Below are 18,209 nucleotides of genomic sequence, written 5' to 3'. Positions count from 1 at the left end.
AGAAAGAAAGAAAGAAAGAAAGAAAGAAAGAAAGAAAGAAAGAAAGAAAGAAAGAAAGAAAGAAAGAAAGAAAGAGAAAGAGAGAGAGAGAAGACTATCCATGGCTAGTCAGCCATCCTGGGCTTTCTTTCATTATCTGTTTTTATTCTTTAATGACAACATGTATTTCCAGAAAACCATTCTTTAGTTCTGAGAAACTGCTTCTGGTGGCAAGGCTAATGCCAAATTAAGGCATGTGGCATAGTATCTGGATCAAAACAGAGATTGAGGGAGAAGCCCAACAATTAAGTCCTAATCTTTCCATTTTAAGAAAACTAATAGCAAAGCAATGATCCAGGACAATCCAGAGGAACTCATGAGAAAGAATGCTATCCACATCCAGAGAAAGAACTGTGGGAGCAGAAATGCAGAAGAAAAACATATGATTGATTACATGGTTTGATGGGGATATGATTGGGGTTTTGGCATTAAATGATCATTCTATTGCAAATAGTAATAACATGGAAATAGATTTTGAATAATGATACATGTATAACCCAATGGAACTGCTTGTCAGGTCTGAAAGGGGGAATGGAAGGGGGATGGGAAAAATCATGAATCGTGGAACCATAGAAAAATATTCTAAATAAATAATTTTTTTTAAATAGAAGGACCCAAAAGAAACCCCTAATAAACTCAAAGTATAAGGGTCCCAGACAAAGAAAAATAATCCAACTTTTCAAGAAACTTTTTTTTGTCTTTGAGCAGGCTCTGATATTAATGAAAAATGAATTGCTTTGTGGTGGCACTCTTCTTACCGATACTTGGGTCGTGTCTGCAGCTCACTGCTTTGATAAACTATCCCTTGGTTTTTGGAGTAGAATAACAGTGGTGCTTGGTAGGTATTTCCATCACTTTTCTTTGATCTCTAATCATTTAAAATCTTAAATTACAACTAATTTGTAGTTTGCTTAACAAATGGGATTGTGTACACAATTCACTTTTAGTGATAACCATCATAATAGCATTTGTTTTATGAGCATTATGGATTGGGAAGTAGAATGGTCCATCCCATGCTGGCTTCATTAGGTACTAAAGAGACAGACGCAAAAGTGGAATTGATATGATTATGGTTATCTGCAATAATACTTTAATTTTCCTAGCATAATCATCTATACAGAAAAAATATCATATCCATCACAGCATCCCTTAAACAAAGTAGAAGATGAGTAATAATAGCCTCATTTTACAGATGGAGAAACTGAGATACCTAGAATTTATATGGGGTTTCCCCTCAGTGTTCTATACAATTCCAGAACCAGATCTTTGCTCAGCACCTCCAGGAAGTGGCCAAGTTTCCTCAGTGGCAAAGGACATTCAGTGTTAAGTGGACTGAAGTTCAGGCACTAGGAACAGAACCAAGAGGCCCCAGGTATCGGATCCAGGGATTTCAGGTCAGAATACGGTCAGGATGTCAGAGAACGGCAAGCAAGGCAGTGTTATAGAAAAGCCAGAGGCTCTAGTTGTTTCAATACTAATCTGAAGCTGGCTGAAAATTTATAATGCTATATTAGTCCCCACTGGAACTTCTAGGACTTAAAAGGACCAGAAGTCTCTCTCACATTAGTCTCATCTAGCAGCTTGGGACTAAAACACACAGGGTGAGAGGAGAGTGGGCTAACTCTGGAGTGGATTGCAGGAGTTTGTGGTCTTAATTAGCTCCCTGTGATTTCCTGAGGTGGGGAGGTTTGAAGAGCCCACTCTTCGCTTGGGGGGGGGGGGGTCGTCTCTGGAGATGGGATGGCGTGGCGGAAATGAAATGAAAACGAACAAGTGGAATTGCAGAGGCTGTTCTCTCTGGTGCCATCTGCTGATTTTTATTTTTATACCCCTTTTTTCTTTATGATCTCATACAGGTTTTGATTTTCCCATACATTCAAAATCACATATTAACTTTTGAAATATCATATGATTGGCATTTACTAATTATCCTACTGTGGTTAAACAAAGAAGCAAGCTTGTCAAAAATTATTCATTACGGAAAGGCTTAGTTGGAACTTTATTATTTTCAGCCATCCGTAAAGTACAAGAATATCATTTCCTAGTTAAGCATAATGGTTGATTATATTTTAACTAATTAAATCTTGCATATTCTTACTTTATGCTAGTCAGACCTATCATTAATCATGAAGATAGTTATGTTGGTTGATTATATCAAATAAGATATAATAATATTGGTCTGGTCCAAATTTTGTTCCCATTATATTATTTTATTTTTCACTATTTTTCAAAAGTATGTTTGCTGTTCTTTCTGCTATAGGTTTAATAAGAATACAGTTCTGGAAGGGTGATTTTGTGCTAATTTGTCATTCCCCTGTTTTCCTTGTGTTTCACTGTTTCCTTGGTCTGTGGGATTTGGGGAACAAACCCATGCCAGGTACATTCTTGCTGGGGAATTTAGAAACTTGCATTAACTCACTAACTGCTGGTTTATTGCAGGGATGATTCTAGGGGAAGTTTCTGTATTATGGGGGTTTATTTAGGGGTTTGTTTTGGGATAGTGAGTAGTCTGTGACTGTGGTTGTTCTTGCCATGAACCTGCATTGTTTTCCTGTGTCTCCCTGGGACTAAATAAGGATACTGATTGCAATAGTTTCAATACAAGTGAATGCTACTGAGAAAAGAGTCACATAGGGGAAACTGAGTGAGAAATGTCCATCCTCCTGACAACTTGCTTTGCGGGTTTGTCAGAGCTGGTGAAAAGCTGTGCTAAACGTCACAGGCTTTGATGGCTTCCTGCAGGGAGGGGATGGAGTTGGTCCCTTCAAGGCCTAGAAATCATACCTCCAATTCCTACTCTGGGTTTTAGGTTCTCTACCCACTTAGCCAAGGAAGATCCATAGGCTTCCCAAGTCAGAACTCTTATTCTTTGCTTTGTAGCTCTCCTCTGTCGAAAGAACAAGGGAGAGGGATAGCTTGGTCTCTCTTCTCACCCCCTAACTTTCTTCATCCAAAAAAAAAAATCAACCAGCATTTGTTATATACCCAACTATGTGCCAAGAATGACACAATCCCTTCTTACCCCATGCTTACACACAAGGTCTCTATTCTGAATTCAAGAAATATTTAGGTGTCAATTATGTGCAAGGCAGCAGGGATACAAAGAGGGATTCAACACAATTTCTATTTCAATTACAATTTCTATTCTAAAGGAGTTTCATAATGAATAGAGGAGATGCATGTGAGGAATACAAGAGAGAATATATTAGAAGCAACACACTCACCACCCTATTTGCCAAGAGTTGCAGTTGAGTCTGGTCAGAGAGGAGTTCACTCAGCCTTGTCACTGGGAGGGCTAAGTTCCACTAGATAGTATACCAGTGAAGAGAACATCCAATATGTCAGAGATGCAAGGAGGGTAAAGTACCTTTGAGGGTAGAAGTTGAAGTAGTTTTAGTTCTAGAACTGATTTCCTTGACTCAGCAACTGATTTTTTCTTTCTTCCTTTCTTTCCTTCTTCCTTCCTTTCTCTTTCTTCCTTCCTCTCTTTCTCTTTTCCTTCCTTCCTTCTTTTCTTTTTCTAAACCCTTACCTTCGATCTTAATATTAATTCTAAGAGTGGCATTGGCTAGGCAGTTGGAGTTAAAGGATTTGCCAGGGTCACACAGCTAGGAAGTATCTGAGGCCACATTTGAACCCTGACTCCTGCCTGACTTTCTATCCACTTTGATACCCAGCTGCCCCAAGTCAATGATTTTCTTTTCTTTTCTTTTCTTTCTAATTACTTGTAGAAACAATTTTATACAATTGTTTTCTGACGTTTTATTATTCAGAGACTCTCCCTCTTTCTCTACTCACCTTCCCAGAGGCAGTAAGTAGTCCTTTATAGGTTATACCAGGTTTTTTAAATGAAATACATGTTTCCATATTCCCAATGCTGTAGCATTCAATCATTTTCTTTTTTAAAATCCTTACCCTCTATCTAAGAATCAACACTGTGTACTGGTTCTAAGGCAGAAGAGTGGTAAAGACTAGGCAATGGGGGATAAGAGACTTGCCCAGGGTCACACAGCTAGAAAGTGTCTGAGGCTAGATTTGAACCTAGGAACTCCTATCTCTAAGGCCTGACTAGCTGCCCCCTTGAGGTTTTCTCAACAAAGATACTGGAGTGGCTTCCCATTTTCTTCTCCAACTCATTTTACAGATGAGGAAACTGAGGTAAACAAGGTAACATGACTTGCCCAGGATCACATAGCTAAGAAGTATCTGAGACCAGATTTGAACCTGGGAAGATGAGCCTTCCTAACTCCAAGTCTGGCACACTATTCACTGTGCCGTCTAGCTGCCCCCTTCCTGCTGATAGCTTAACAATTAAAGAGAAGAGGAGGCAAAAAAAAGCGTATGCAGAAAAACTTGAAGACAAAATTTGTCTACTTCACATGTAAAGAGTGAGCCAAATAGTGTTTTGTATTTCTTGTCTTCTCAATGGATGGAGAAGGAGACTATCTAGGACTGAAAATAAAGTAAAATTTAATGTTTTTTTTTCAAAAGAATGCATCAAAATCCCTCTCTGAGCTTTGAGATGACCATAACTGGACAAAAACAGTCCTAGGATACAGTTAGACAGACAGAAAAGATATTCTACTATACAGATACACATATTTATATACAGGGAAGTAGATAGGGAACAGACTTGTCATTTCATTGGTTTAGGTTACTCATGGTGAGGAACTCCTCCTGGTTTAGGTTGGCACCATTTCTGCAAAGGTATAGCCTTGAGAGCTGCCTAGAACACTGAGATGTTCGATGACTTGCCCAGAGTCACACAGTCAATATGTACCTGAGGCACAGCTCGAACCTGTCTTCCTGGCCCTGCTGACAAGGTGTTACAATGACCCTGAAGTCAGAAAGACTCATCTTCCTAAATTCAAATCTGGCCTTAGACACTTATTAGCTGGTGATCCCGGGCAAGTCACTTAACTCTGCCTCAGTTTCCTCATCTGTAAAATGAGCTGGAGAAGGAAATGGAAAACCACTCCAGTATCTTTGCCAAGAAAACCCCAAATAGGTTCATGAAAAGTCTGACACGAATAACTGACTCAACAACAACAAACTTCGCAGCTCCAGGTAATTTTCTCTCCAGTTCTTCACACTGCCTCTGAGCCTATGTAATTATATGCAAAATTTAAATTTAATTAAAAATTTAAACTAATAAAATTTATTAATTTTATTTTCATTAAAAATTTGATAATATGTAGTTCTATGCAAAAAGAAATTCAATTCAAGCATTTTTTAAAATGCTCACTTTGTTCTGGAAGCAAACACAAAATAATTTGAGAAGAAGGGGAATTTGATGAACTGAATTCTGAGAAATATATCTCCAGCAACCTTTTCCAGGAAAGAATATACAAATTACTCTATCGTTCTTGGGATGGATCCTTTCCAAATCAAGCACTGCCTTAAAGGTCATGCCAGTAAGGAATGTGTCAACCTATAAAAATACAGACCTTTAGGCAGAGAAGCTTGTGAGGATGTTACAGAGGTCACTTTATTCCTTCCCAGGTGAGCACAGAATAGACAAAGATGAAGGAACGGAACAGAAGAGAAAAGTTGCTGATATCATCATTCATGAGCAGTACGTTAGGCAGAAAATCAACCATGACATCGCCCTGGTCCGTCTGCAAAATCCGGTAAACTTCACAGACTATGTGGTACCCCTGTGCTTGCCTGAGAGGACATTCTCTGAGGACCATCTGGCCTTTATCAGGTTTTCCTCAGTGTCTGGCTGGGGCCAGCTCCTGGACAGGGGGGCCACATCTTTAGAGCTCATGATGATTGAGGTGCCCCGGCTAAAGACCCAGGACTGCCTCGAGCAAATAAAGAGGACACCCCAAACTCCTACCATTACTGGGAACATGTTCTGTGCAGGCTTTCTGAATGGGACCAAGGATTCCTGCAAGGGGGACAGTGGAGGACCCCATGCCACCAAGTACAAGGGCACTTGGTATCTAACTGGGATTGTCAGCTGGGGTGAAGGTTGCGCATCAGTGGGGCACTATGGGATTTATACGAGGGTCTCCAAATATATTGACTGGCTGAATACACACATAAATCCCAATTCTTCCTTTTCAGTTAGTTGACACTAATCCTCTCCTACACTAATGGTGACTAATAAGGTGTCTTTAGTATCTTTGCCATTGCTGTAACTGGAATAAAGTACTTACCATTTGAAATCCTTCTTTGCAATAAATCGAATCGCATTATCATGTGTGTATGTGTGTGTGTTAGGAGAAAGGCTTGTATTCACAAACTACAACTGGCCAATTATAGGTGGACTTTCTATTAGTACTTGCAAAGCTAGACTACCAATTAATAAACACCTGTTATATGTTTATATGTAACATATTTATCATATGTTTATATATTGTTACATTATGTTATGTTATGTTACATTATACCACATTTCCACAGCTCTGCTGTATGGAGGAACAGAGAACTGTGATGTGAAATAACTTTTAGGAAATAAGGCAACCAGAGAGGACTTGCCTCATACTCTGTAAGGCAAGACAATAGAGAATGCAAAGGAAGACACGGGGAAACTATATCTCCCTTCATTACAGTTAGACTGTCACTAAGAAATATGGGCACAGTTACAGAGAGAGCCAGAACGAGGGTATGACTATCAGGGCTTTGATTCAAGGCATCAAAATTTAGAGACGTAAAAATTGAATGCACTCTTTTAGTGGAGGAGGAGTAAGTAAAGTTAACACTTAGCAAAATACTTAGTCAAAATAGGAGGATACCAGGTTATCCATATGGAAGGTACTACAGTAATTAATTTCGTCTCCTGAATTAGTATTACTTCCTCGATTATTTTTTGCATCATGATTAAAAAGATCCTTTTATGCACTAGGTTAAAGTGTGACAAAATAACTAAACTTCAGGTAAGGAGGCCATTTAATAGTAGCCTAAGAATTAGTTGTCATTGATCATGTTTCTTGAAGTCATCACAAATCTTACATATGAGGCAGTACTTAGAAATGAATAGCTTGACTTATTGTTAAGACCAACTTCTGTGATCCTACTAAAATAGGATACAAAAAAGCATGACCTTTTTCCTGCTTAGGAACAATGACTTTAGGATCCTTAGGATGGGTCTGGCATTTGATGTCATAGCCACAAACTAGAATAGTTTGAGACAGCATCCTCCGGCTAAATTTTTGTGTTAATTGTGTGGTTACCACTAAATCCATAAAGTCAAGATCACAACAGGCCAGTTTTATCCATGAATTCTCATGGGAAAGTAGAGGTCGCTAAAGAGCATCTACTAATCTTTCTGTGAACTGTAGCAATGGACAGGCTATGAGAAAGAACCCAATCTAGTAGTTCTCATTATCCCAAGAATTAAGAGGAAGCTAAATAGCACAATGAATAAAGAGAGAACTGGGGTCAGAAATCCAGCCTTGTTAGCTATGTGACCCTGGGCAAATCATTTAACCTCTGCCTATTTTGGTTTCCTTAACTATCAGTCAATAAACATTTATGAAATGCCTATTATGTGCTAAACACTGGAGATATAAGAAGTTTAAAAAATAGCCCTTGTCCTTAGGAAGCTCAAGTCTTAAGGAAGACAAGCTAGAGACATGACAATTAGGAAATAAGTAATAGAAGGAAGGCAGTAGAATTAAAAGGAGTTGGGGAAAAGCTTCCAGTAGAAGATGGGATTTTAGTTGGGACTTGAAAGAAGCCAGAAAAGTCAGTAGGCGGAGATGAGGAAGAAGAACATTCCTGGCCATGGGGACAGCCACAGAAATTGTCCAGAGAAGCCCTCCATGAAACAGCAAAGGCCAGTGTCCCTGGATTGAAGAGATCAGAGTGTGAGTCATGTGTAAGAAGACTACAGAAGATGGTCTGGAAGGAAGCTAGGGAACCTGTGTCAGAGACAAAGTAAAAAAATGCCTAGCTAGGTAAGGGGGATTACCAATGCAAATACACACAAAAGTAGAAGACACGTCATGCTGAACAGGCAGGCTAATGTATGGCAGAGAGGGCAATAAAGTATGTGGCAAAACTGGAAAGAGGGGAAGGAATCAAGTTATAAAAGGCTCTCAATGGTAAATAAAGGATTTTCTATTTAATCCTGGAGGTCATCGGGAGTCACAGGAGTTTATTGAGTAGGGAATAATGTATTCAGATCTGCACTTTCGGAAAAATCATTTTAGCAACTTACTGGAGTGTAGGATAAAAGGGGAGAAACTTTTGGGCAGGCAGACTTCACTATCATTTATTTGAAGCACTACACAACACAGCCACATGGAAGGTACAGCATGAATTGGGGTCTCTAGGAGAGGATGAGTCTAGGGCAATGATGGTAAACCTTTTAGAGATGGAGTGCAGGGACCTGCCCCCCACCCCCACCCCCAAACCAAGTGTCATGCTGTAAAAGGGGAAAAAATTATGGTTGGACTGCCAGGAATCTATTACCCAATTCCAAAATAAAAGACCCAAGTCAGGATGACTTTTATGTTGGTTTATTTACAAATAGGAAGGGGGAAGGTAGGGGAAAAGAGAGACAGACAGACAGACAGACAGACTCTGGCCTGGAGGCTGGAACCAGGCAAGACTTAAGAAACAAGGCTTCTATCCACAGCCACTCTAAGAAGAGAGGCCTCTTCCCATGTGGCAATTCAAAGGGAAGCCTTCTGAGGTCTCACCGAGCTCCTCTAACACCAAGTTCAAAAGGCACAAGCTTCTTAACAAGAAATTACCATCATATTTAAAAGATAGTTCTTTTACTCACTTCCTGCTGCACAGGAGGGTAGCTGTATAGGAAGGTAACACAAAGCCTTTACCCTGAGACCGAGAGCCTGCGGAGGGAGGAGGATGGAGGCAGAAGGTGCTGGAATATGGGGCGGGGGCTGAAGAGCCCCCTAGGGCACATCCTGGGGCTCTGCCCAGACTGGCCAGTCAGGAGGTGGAGCCAGATTTGGCTTGAGAGCCATATGTTGCCAACCCCTGTTTTAGAGGCTAAATTTAGAAGGGGCAACAAGATACAGCTAAAGCTTTTTGCAGCTTAAATTTTTAATTTAAAAATCAAAAAGAGCTTTTTCTCTCCTTCCCCCTCAGGCTAAAACCATGTGCTTCCCTCTTTGGGCAAAAATGCATCTTAATTCTAGCTAGCCCCACCAGGTTTTTGCTTCTCACTTAGATTTTTTAAAAACTTAGAGACCGTGGGGTTTGGGAAAAGGAAAATAGAATCCCAGGAGTAAAGCAAGGCTAAAACTAGTTTATTTCAGCTTTAAAAAATCACTCTCCCTAAAAAGACCCTACTAATAAGCCAAGTCCAGTACCTTCCTCAGTCTTTCCTGTTGATTTTTGCTGTGGGATGGGATGGGATGGAATTTCTGCTATGGGTGTGGAGCAGACCTGCCTCCAAGCTTTTTCCCAGGTGTGGCCCTTGGCTAGTTAAGAAACAAAGCAGTCTGCTTGTCCCCAGTAAGGCAACTGAAAGATAGAATTCCTCCCCAGATTGTAAGTTTTAAAATTAATATTCAGTGCCTCCAAAGTATGATATTTATAAGGATTTACTAAAACGCAGGGAAAGAGTCCCAACTCACCCTTCACACAGCATCCAGTGCCAAAGACCCTGTGACAAAACCAATGAACAATAAGAAAAAGCTTAAGGAATTATGAGTATGGTGAAAGGGAGTTTGGATAATGTAGTTTCAGGGAGTACAAGGTTTTCCAACTTTACAAGGTGAAACTGAGGGTCCAGTTTATTCACTGAGGCGAGCCTGCCACTAAGATTAAAAACGGCTGCTTTCCAATGTATTTTAAGGGGAAAAGAATGTTGATACTCACCTGATTTTGCAACTTTGTGAACTGAAGATTTATTTAAAAGACTGAATTGGAGACAGTAACAAAAGTAAAAGTCAAGAAAATTTAGCCAAGAGGCCTCCTGTAAAAAAGAGAGACCTCTTTTGAGGCTGAGGCCTCCAGAAACGCCAAGAGAAAGGAAAGGGAGTCAGCCTAACTTGCCCACATGGCAATTTATTTTTTTTATTTATTTTTTATTTTTTAGAAAAATTTTCCATGGTTACATGATTCATGTTCTTATTTTCCCCTTCACCCCACCCCATAGCCAACACGCATATTTCCACTGGTTTTAACACGTATCATCTATCAAGACCCATTTCCATATTATTCATAACTACATTGGTGTGGTCTTTTCGAGTCTATATCCTCAATCATGTCCACATCAACCCATGTGTTCAAGCAGTTGTTTTTCTTCTGTGTTTCCACTCCTGCAGTTCTTCCTCTGAATGTGGGTAGCATTCTTTTCCATAAATCCCTCAGAATTGTCCTGGGTCATTGCATTGCTGCCAGTTCAGAAGTCCATTGCATTCTATTTTGCCACAGTGTATCAGTCTCTGTGTACAATGTTCTTCTGGCTCTGCTCCTTTCATTCTGCATCAATTCCTGGAAGTCTTTCCAGTTCACATGGAATTCCTCAAGTTTATTATTCCTTTGAGCACAATAGTATTCCATCACCAGCAGATACCACAATTTGTTCAGCCATTCCCCAACTGAAAGGCATACCCTCATTTTCCAGGTTTTTGCCACCACAAAAAGTGTGGCTATAAATATTTTTGTACAAGTCTGTTTATCTATAATCTCTTTGGGGAACAAACCCAGCAATGCTATGGCTGGACCAAAGGGTAGGCAGTCTTTTAGAACTCTTTGGACATAGTTCCAAATTGCCATCCAGAATTGTTGGATCAGCTCACAACTCTACCAGCAATGCATTAATGTCCCAATTTGGCCACATCCCCTCCAACATTCATTACTCTCCTCTGCCATCATTTTAGCCAATCTGCTAGGTGTGAGGTGATACCTTAGAGTTGTTTTGATTTGCATTTCTCTAATTATTAGAGACTTAGAACACTTTCTCATGTGCTTATTAAAAGTTTTGATTTCTTTATCTGAAAATTGCTATTTTGTCCCTATTCATGTCCCTTGCCCATTTATCAGTTGGGGAATGGCTTGATTTTTTTATACAATTGATTTAGCTCCTTGTATATTCGAGTAATTAGACCTCTGTCAGAGTTTTTTGTTATAAAGATTGTTTTCCCAGTTTGTTGTTTCCCTTCTGATTTTGGTTGCATTATTTTTGTTTGTACAAAAACTTTTTAATTTAATATAATCAAAATTATTTATTTTACATTTTGTAATTTTTTCTAACTCTTGCTTGGTTTTAAAATCTTTCCTTTCCCAGAGATCTGACAAGTATACTAATCTGTGTTCACTTAGTTTACTTACAGTTTCCTTCTTTATATTCAAGTCATTCACCCATTCTGAATTTATCTTGGTGTAGGGTATTAGATGTTGATCTAAACCCAATCTCTCCCATATTGTTTTCCAATTTTCCCAGCAGTTTTTGTCAAATAGTGGATTTTTGTCCCAAAAGCTGGGCTCTTTGGGTTTATCATAGACTGTCTTGCTGATGTCACTTACCCCAAGTCTATTCCACTGATCCTCCCTTCTATCTCTTAGCCAGTACCATATCTTCTTGATGACCACTGCTTTATAGTATAGTTTAATATCTGGTACTGGTAGGCCACCTTCCTTCATGTTTTTTTTTTCATTATTTCCCTTGATATTCTTGATCTTTTGTTCTTCCAAATGAACTTTGTTATAGTTTTTCTAATTCAGTTAAAAAGGTTTTTGGTAGTTTGATAGGTATGGCACTACATAAGTAAATTAATTTGGACAGAATGGTCATTTTTATTATGCAATCAATGTTTTTCCAATTGTTTAGATCTAGTTTTAATTGTTTGGAAAGTGTTTTGTAGTTGTATTCGTATAATTCCTGTGTTTGTTTTGGTAGATAGATTTCTAAGTATTTTATATTGTCTAGGGTAATTTTAAATGGTTTTCCTCTTTCTAACTCTTGCTGCTGTGATATGTTGGAAATATATAGAAATGCTAATGATTTGTGTGCATTTATTTTGTATCCTGCAACTTTGCTAAAGTTGTTGATTATTTCTACTAACTTTTTAGTTGAGTCTCTAGGATTTTTTTAAGTAGATCATCATATCATCTGCAAAGAGTGATAGCTTAGTCTCCTCATTGCCTATTTTAATATCTTCATTTTCTTTTTCTTCTCTAATTGCTACTGCTAGTGTTTCTAGTACAATGTTAAATAATAGAGGTGATAATGGGCATCCTTGTTTCACACCTGATGTTATTGGGAAGGCTTCTAATTTATCCCCATTGCATATGATGCTTGTTGATGGTTTTAGGTATATACTGTTTATTATTTTTAGGAAAGGTCCTTCTATTCCTATACTTTCTAATGTTTTCAATAGGAATGGATGTTGTATTTTGTCAAAGGCTTTTTCAGCATCCATTGAGATAGTCATGTGATTTTTGTTTGTTAGCTTGTTGATAAGGTCAATTATGTGCATGGTTTTCCTAATGTTGAACCATCTTTGCATTCCTGGTATAAATCCCACCTGATCATAATGGATAACCCTCTTGATCACTTGCTGGAGTCTTTTTGCTAGTATTCTATTTAAGATTTTTGCATCTATGTTCATTGATCTGTAGTTTTCTTTCTCTGTTTTTGATCTACCTGAATTTGGGATTGTGATAATTAAATTAAGTCTACACAAAAGTGAGAGCACCTTCAGAATCAATGCACCGTCCCCTACGCTTTCTATGAAAAAGTGTCTATTGTGATTGGACACGCAGGCTAAGGGAAGGCACTGGAAATGATATATATGTGACCCCTTCGAAAGAGGAGAAGGAGTGAGGCTGTGACGTGTGGTGAAGGAGACCTGAGGGAGCTTTGCTGGTTTGTGACTGAGACTGTTCCACTTGGTGAGTTGCTGGTTCATGACCAAGACTGTTCCATGTGGTGAGTTTAAAGACTGAATCTTCCTGAACTTCTATTGGGAAACTTCCTTTTATAGACTCTGTGAGTGGAGTTTGCTCCATTCACATCCAGGCCTCAGGCCCTTTTAACTCTTGGCTAAGGGTTAAGATATACCTGGACTAATCAGTGAGACAGATTTTTAATGTCTTTCTCTCTCTCTTCTCTCATGTAAATAAATTTACATAAAGGTCAATTTTGATTTGAGATTATTCTTAATTGAGGGTTGATAATAGTTCAGTCCTCTGCTGACCACCTTTTAATATATTGAACCCATAAAACCCCTTTCCTCTTTACAGGATCAGTACCATATTTGTGTCATAAAAGGAATTTGGTAGGACTCCTTCTTTGCTTATTGTATCAAATAATTTGTATAGTATGGGATTAGTTGTTCTTTGAATGTTTGATAGAATTCACTTGTGAATCCATCAGGCCCTGGCGATTTTTTCTTAGGGAGTTTGTTGATGGCTTATTCAATTTCTTTTTCTGATATTGGATTATTTAAGTATCCTATTTCTTCTGCTGTTAATCTAGGCAATTTATATTTTTGTAAATATTCATCCATATCACCTAGATTGCTATGTTTATTGCCATATATTGGGCAAAATATTTTTTAATGATTGCCTTAATTTCCTCTTAATTAGAGGTGAGGTCTCCATTTTCATCTTTGATACTTTGGTTTTCTTCTTTCCTTTTCTTTTTTCTTATTAGATTTACCAGTACTTTGTCTATTTTATCTGTTTTTTTTTCAAAATAGCAGCTTCTAGTCTTATTTATTAATTCAATAGTTCTTTTACTTTCTATTTTATTAATTTATCCATTGATTTTTAGTATTTCTAATTTAGTTTTCATCTTCATTTTGTTTGTTTTCCCATTTTTCTTAATATTACCTTTGTTTTTCCCCCCTCTAGTTTTGTGTGTGTATATATATATATGTATATATATATATATATATATGATGAAATGTATATATATATACATATACATGTATATATATATAGGATGAAATGTGTGTATATATATATATATATATATATGTATATACACACACACAAAACTAGAGGGGGAATATATATATATATCTTGACATTTCATCCTATATAGTTTGTCACTCTTCCCTCTATGCAAACTTCTTCTAGTTACCCTGTTGGTAATAACAATTTTTAATATTTGCCAATATTTTCTTTTCTTCTAGGGATACAAATCGATTAAACTTATTTGGTCCCTTAAAGAAAAGATTTTTTTTCCTCCCTGCTCTCTTAATTACCTTATGGTGATTCTCTTGGTTCTGTGTTTGGGCATCAAACTCTCTGTTGAAGTCTGGTTTTTTCTTTATGAACGCTTGGAAGTCCTCAATTTTATTGAATGACCATACTTTCCCCTGCAAAAATATAGTCAGTTTTGCTGGATAGTTGATTCTTAGTTGTAGACCCAGTTGTCTTGCTTTCTGGAATATTATGTCCCATGCCTTCTGGTCCTTCAATGTAGATGCAGCCAGATCCTATGTTATCCTAACTGTGGTTCCCTAATATCTGAATGACTTCTTTTTAGCAGCTTGTAATATTTTTTCCTTGGTCTGGTAGTTTTTGAATTTGGCTATAATATTCCTGGAAGTTGTCAGTTGTGGATTAAATGTAGGAAGTGAACTGTAGATTCTTTTGATTTCCACATTTCCCTCTTGTTCGAGAATGTCAGGGCAGTTGTCTCTGATAATTTCTTGTAGGATGATTTCTAAACCTTTTCTTTTGTCATGATGTTCTGGTAAACCAATAATTCTTAAATTGTCTCTTCTAGCTCAGTTCTCCAGATCTTTGGTGGAATCAATGAGGTGCTTCATATTCTCCTCAAATTTTTCATTTTTTAAATTTTGTTTTATATATTCTTGCTGCCTTGTGAAGTCATTTGCTTCTAGTTGTTGAGTTCTATTTTTTAAACTGAATTTCATGCCTGGTTTTTTTGTCATCCTTCTCCTTCTGGTCTGATTTTCTTTGTAGATCAACTTTTGCCTTCTTTGCTTCATTTTTCAGCTGGTCAATTTGGGCTTTTAAGACATTATTTTCTTGTTTTAGATCATGTATTTCCTTTTCCCAATTGCCTTTAGCCTCTGTTTATTGTTTTCTGAGTTCTTGAGTTAATTAAATTTTAAGTTCTTCCAAAGCCTGTGTCCATTTCACTGAATTTTCTATGTTTTTTTCTCGGTGTTCCTTTATCTTCTTCTGATCCATTTGCTCTTTGTTCAATTTCTGGATAAAAGCTGTCGATTGTGGTTTCTTTTTTCTTTTTCTGTTGTTTACTCAAGTTTTTTCCTTCTTTCTCCCCTGTAATTGGCTGTAATCCTTGCTGAGAGACCCTTTTCAGTCAAAGCTTACAATTATAGGAAAAGATAGAAGTAGAAAATAAAAATAGAAGAGGAAGGGTGGGGAAGAAGCTTAGGAGTTGGAACCACTAGGGTTCCTACCTAAGTGACAGACCCCATAGGAATAGCAAAGAGGAGACCCCCCCAAATCCCTCTGCCCTTCACCCCTTTCCTCAATCCCTGATTTGTGAATAATAAAGCCATTTAAGGGTCAGATAGTGTTCCAGTGTACCTGAGAGACAATAAGGGAGAAGGGAATCACAGCTTGGTATGGCTGCCTTCATCTTTGAGCCAGACCACTAGCTGAGAAAATAATCAACCTTGGGGAAGGTTTGAGTGAACCCTGTCCTTATTCAGGATCAGGTTGGGATACCACATACCTCCTCTTGAAGGGAAACATTGTCTAACAGTTCCTACTTTTGCTTAGCAGACAAAACTGGGTATGATTGGGGCATGGTAACAGTCTTCTCTCCTTTTGGCTAAATGAAATGAAATTGCTTCTTTCACAGAGCCAAGTGCAACTCTTGAGGGGCAGCATGACCATCTATGTCACCCAGTTTTGGGGTGACACCCCCTTAAAGTCTCCCAGTGTATATTCAGCCCCAGGGGAGTGCTGGAGGAGAGAGTCACCACACAGACCCCCTCTCTCTCTTTCTATCAACATCCATTCCAGGTTGGGTGGGGGGTGGTATTTTTACACTATTAATAAATTCTTCAGTGGCAGCACTCTCATTGTCCTTCTACCCACACCAGAAGCTTATAGGGCACCTCCATAGGAGAAGGTCATTGCCTAAAGCCAGGGGAGAGGACAGAGTTTAATGGTACTGAACTGATTAAGGCTTCCTTCTTGTTCTGACCTCCAGACAGGAATGTCACACCTAGGACACCAGGAGGTGTCCTAGGTGTGACATTCAATGCAGGAAAGACAATTGCCATGGTGATCTTCTCAGGGGTGTACTTGGTAGGGCAGGCATGACCAGAGATCACCACTTTGGGTTTGAACAGTGTTCCTTCAAGGTACCCATGGTGGTCTCTTAGGGCATCATAAACTATAGCCAGGACTTGCTCAGTGACATACTGGCATGGTTTGAGATCATTGTCTCTATCTGGTGAGGACCTTGGGCTCCATAATAGTTACAATGCTATTCTGCTGACAAATACTGGCATTGTGCAAACACATTAACATGGTCCAAAATTGCCAGGGGAGAGGAAGCGTGATCACTGATCTTAAGTCACAGACCATTTGGCAAAGTTGACCCCATCCTTCCTGTACTGAGCACAGTGCTCAGAGGACACATCCAGACCTTATGAAGTGGTTTCTCCATCATTTCCAGCCAAAACCACCATACCTTTATCAACCTTGATGCCCCCAACAATGCCCTGTCCTGAAGTGGTGCAGATAAAGGACACCCCATCATCACCTTTCTGGTAGAAGGTCTCATGAAAGATGACTCCCCCTTGCATTTCTTGATCCTCCCATCAGCATTGAACAAGACCTAACTATACTGCCTATGATTCTCCTCTCTATACCACCTCAATCTTGCTCAGCCACTTGGCCATACTGGCTATGGACCCTTCAGTTGCCGAGATTCCCTTTCCCAGAGCCACAAACCAAAGGGCAATGTCTAACAGTTCCTACTTTTGCTTAGCAGACAAAACTGGGTATGATTGGGGCATAGTAACAGTCTTCTCTCCTTTTGGCTAAATGAAATGAAATTGCTTCTTTCACAGAGCCAAGTGCATCCTGCTCAAGGTCCAAGCATCTGGGGGAGAAACTTAAGACAAGAAGAATAACAGCTTCCAAGAAGAGGGAGGTAATAGTATTTCTCTCATCTGGAGTATTGTGTTTGCTGTTGGTTAAGACCGACTAAATTGGAGAGTGTCCAGAAGAGGACAATCAAGATTGTAAAGACACTGTCATATGAAAAGACACAGTCACTGACATGAAAATAACTTGAAGGAACTGGGCTTGTTTAACCAACCTATAAAAGAGAAGATGTTTTGGGAGAGTGGGACAAAATAACTGGCCTCGAGCATTTGATGGAGTTGTTACATGAACTGAAGGGATCAGATGTGCTGTATTTGGTCCCAGAAGGTCAAAAAAAGAGCAATGGGTGGCAGCTGCAAAGAAGCTAATTTAAGCTTAAAGACAGGAGGGGGAGGAGAAAACCTTCCTAAAACTTAGAACTGTCTAAAAGAGGAATGGTCTGTCTCAAGGGGCAGGAGGTTCCTCCTCCTTCCAAGCCTTCAATCAGAGGTTGGATGACCATTTTTTAGGTACATTTTAATGGAGATTCCTTTCATGTATGAATTGGACTAGCTGACTATAAGGTCCCTTCCAACCTTCAAATTCTATGATCCTCTATTTTAAAGAGTCTTGGCTTTTTTTCTCTAAATGATCACAATACAGGTATCCCTTCCACATCACTGAAGTCAGGAACATGGAACCTCTGCAATCTGGAAAATTCACCAAAAATTTTTTGGCCCTCTCTTTGTACTAAAGAAGTCTGGTTTTTTTCTTTTGTGTGTATTTACAGTACCTTACATACATTTATGAGTTCTAAACTTTTAAAGTTATCTCTACATTTCTAGCCGTTGTTGTCTGCTGGCTTTCATGTTCTTTTCACAAACTAACTTTTTATTTATCTTAACTTTAAAAAAAATTATGAATGGTATTAAAAATAAAAGATATTGATATTATACAACACTATACATAAATTTTATGCATTTCTGAGTTTTTAAACTTTTTCTGTGTCATCTGCAGCTTTCACAAAACTCCTCTAAAATTCCCATTTAATTTCTTGTGCCAACTCATGACATATCAAAACTATGATGGGGAAAGTCACAATGTGGAAAGGATACCTGTATTAATTATTCAGGTCAAATAAACAAGTATTAAGTGCTTTTTTTTTTAAAACCCTTAACTTCCGTCTTAGAGTC

The 18,209-nt window shown here is 38.6% G+C and overlaps 1 protein-coding gene and 1 pseudogene across 1 annotated transcript in view; one reads left to right on the top strand and one right to left on the bottom strand.

Annotated features, from left to right (window-relative positions):
• The window catches only part of F7 (coagulation factor VII), a 21,565-nt gene extending 15,332 nt beyond the window's left edge, over window positions 1–6,233 (top strand). Inside the window, exons 3-4 of the mRNA XM_044669324.1 lie at window positions 748–877; window positions 5,542–6,233. Of these exons, the coding sequence (XP_044525259.1) occupies window positions 748–877; window positions 5,542–6,119 (708 nt within the window). The 3' untranslated portion in view covers window positions 6,120–6,233. The remainder of the gene's footprint in view (window positions 1–747; window positions 878–5,541) is intronic.
• A 9,793-nt stretch (window positions 6,234–16,026) lies between these two features.
• LOC123239830 lies at window positions 16,027–16,946 on the bottom strand (annotated as a pseudogene).
• Between the last annotated feature and the right edge of the window lie 1,263 nt (window positions 16,947–18,209).

Source organism: Gracilinanus agilis, chromosome 3 (genome assembly GCF_016433145.1).
Source record: "Gracilinanus agilis isolate LMUSP501 chromosome 3, AgileGrace, whole genome shotgun sequence".
Classification (NCBI taxonomy): domain Eukaryota; kingdom Metazoa; phylum Chordata; class Mammalia; order Didelphimorphia; family Didelphidae; genus Gracilinanus; species Gracilinanus agilis.
The sequence above is the reverse complement of the archived record's forward strand: the minus strand, read 5'-3'. Positions and strand labels throughout refer to the sequence as shown.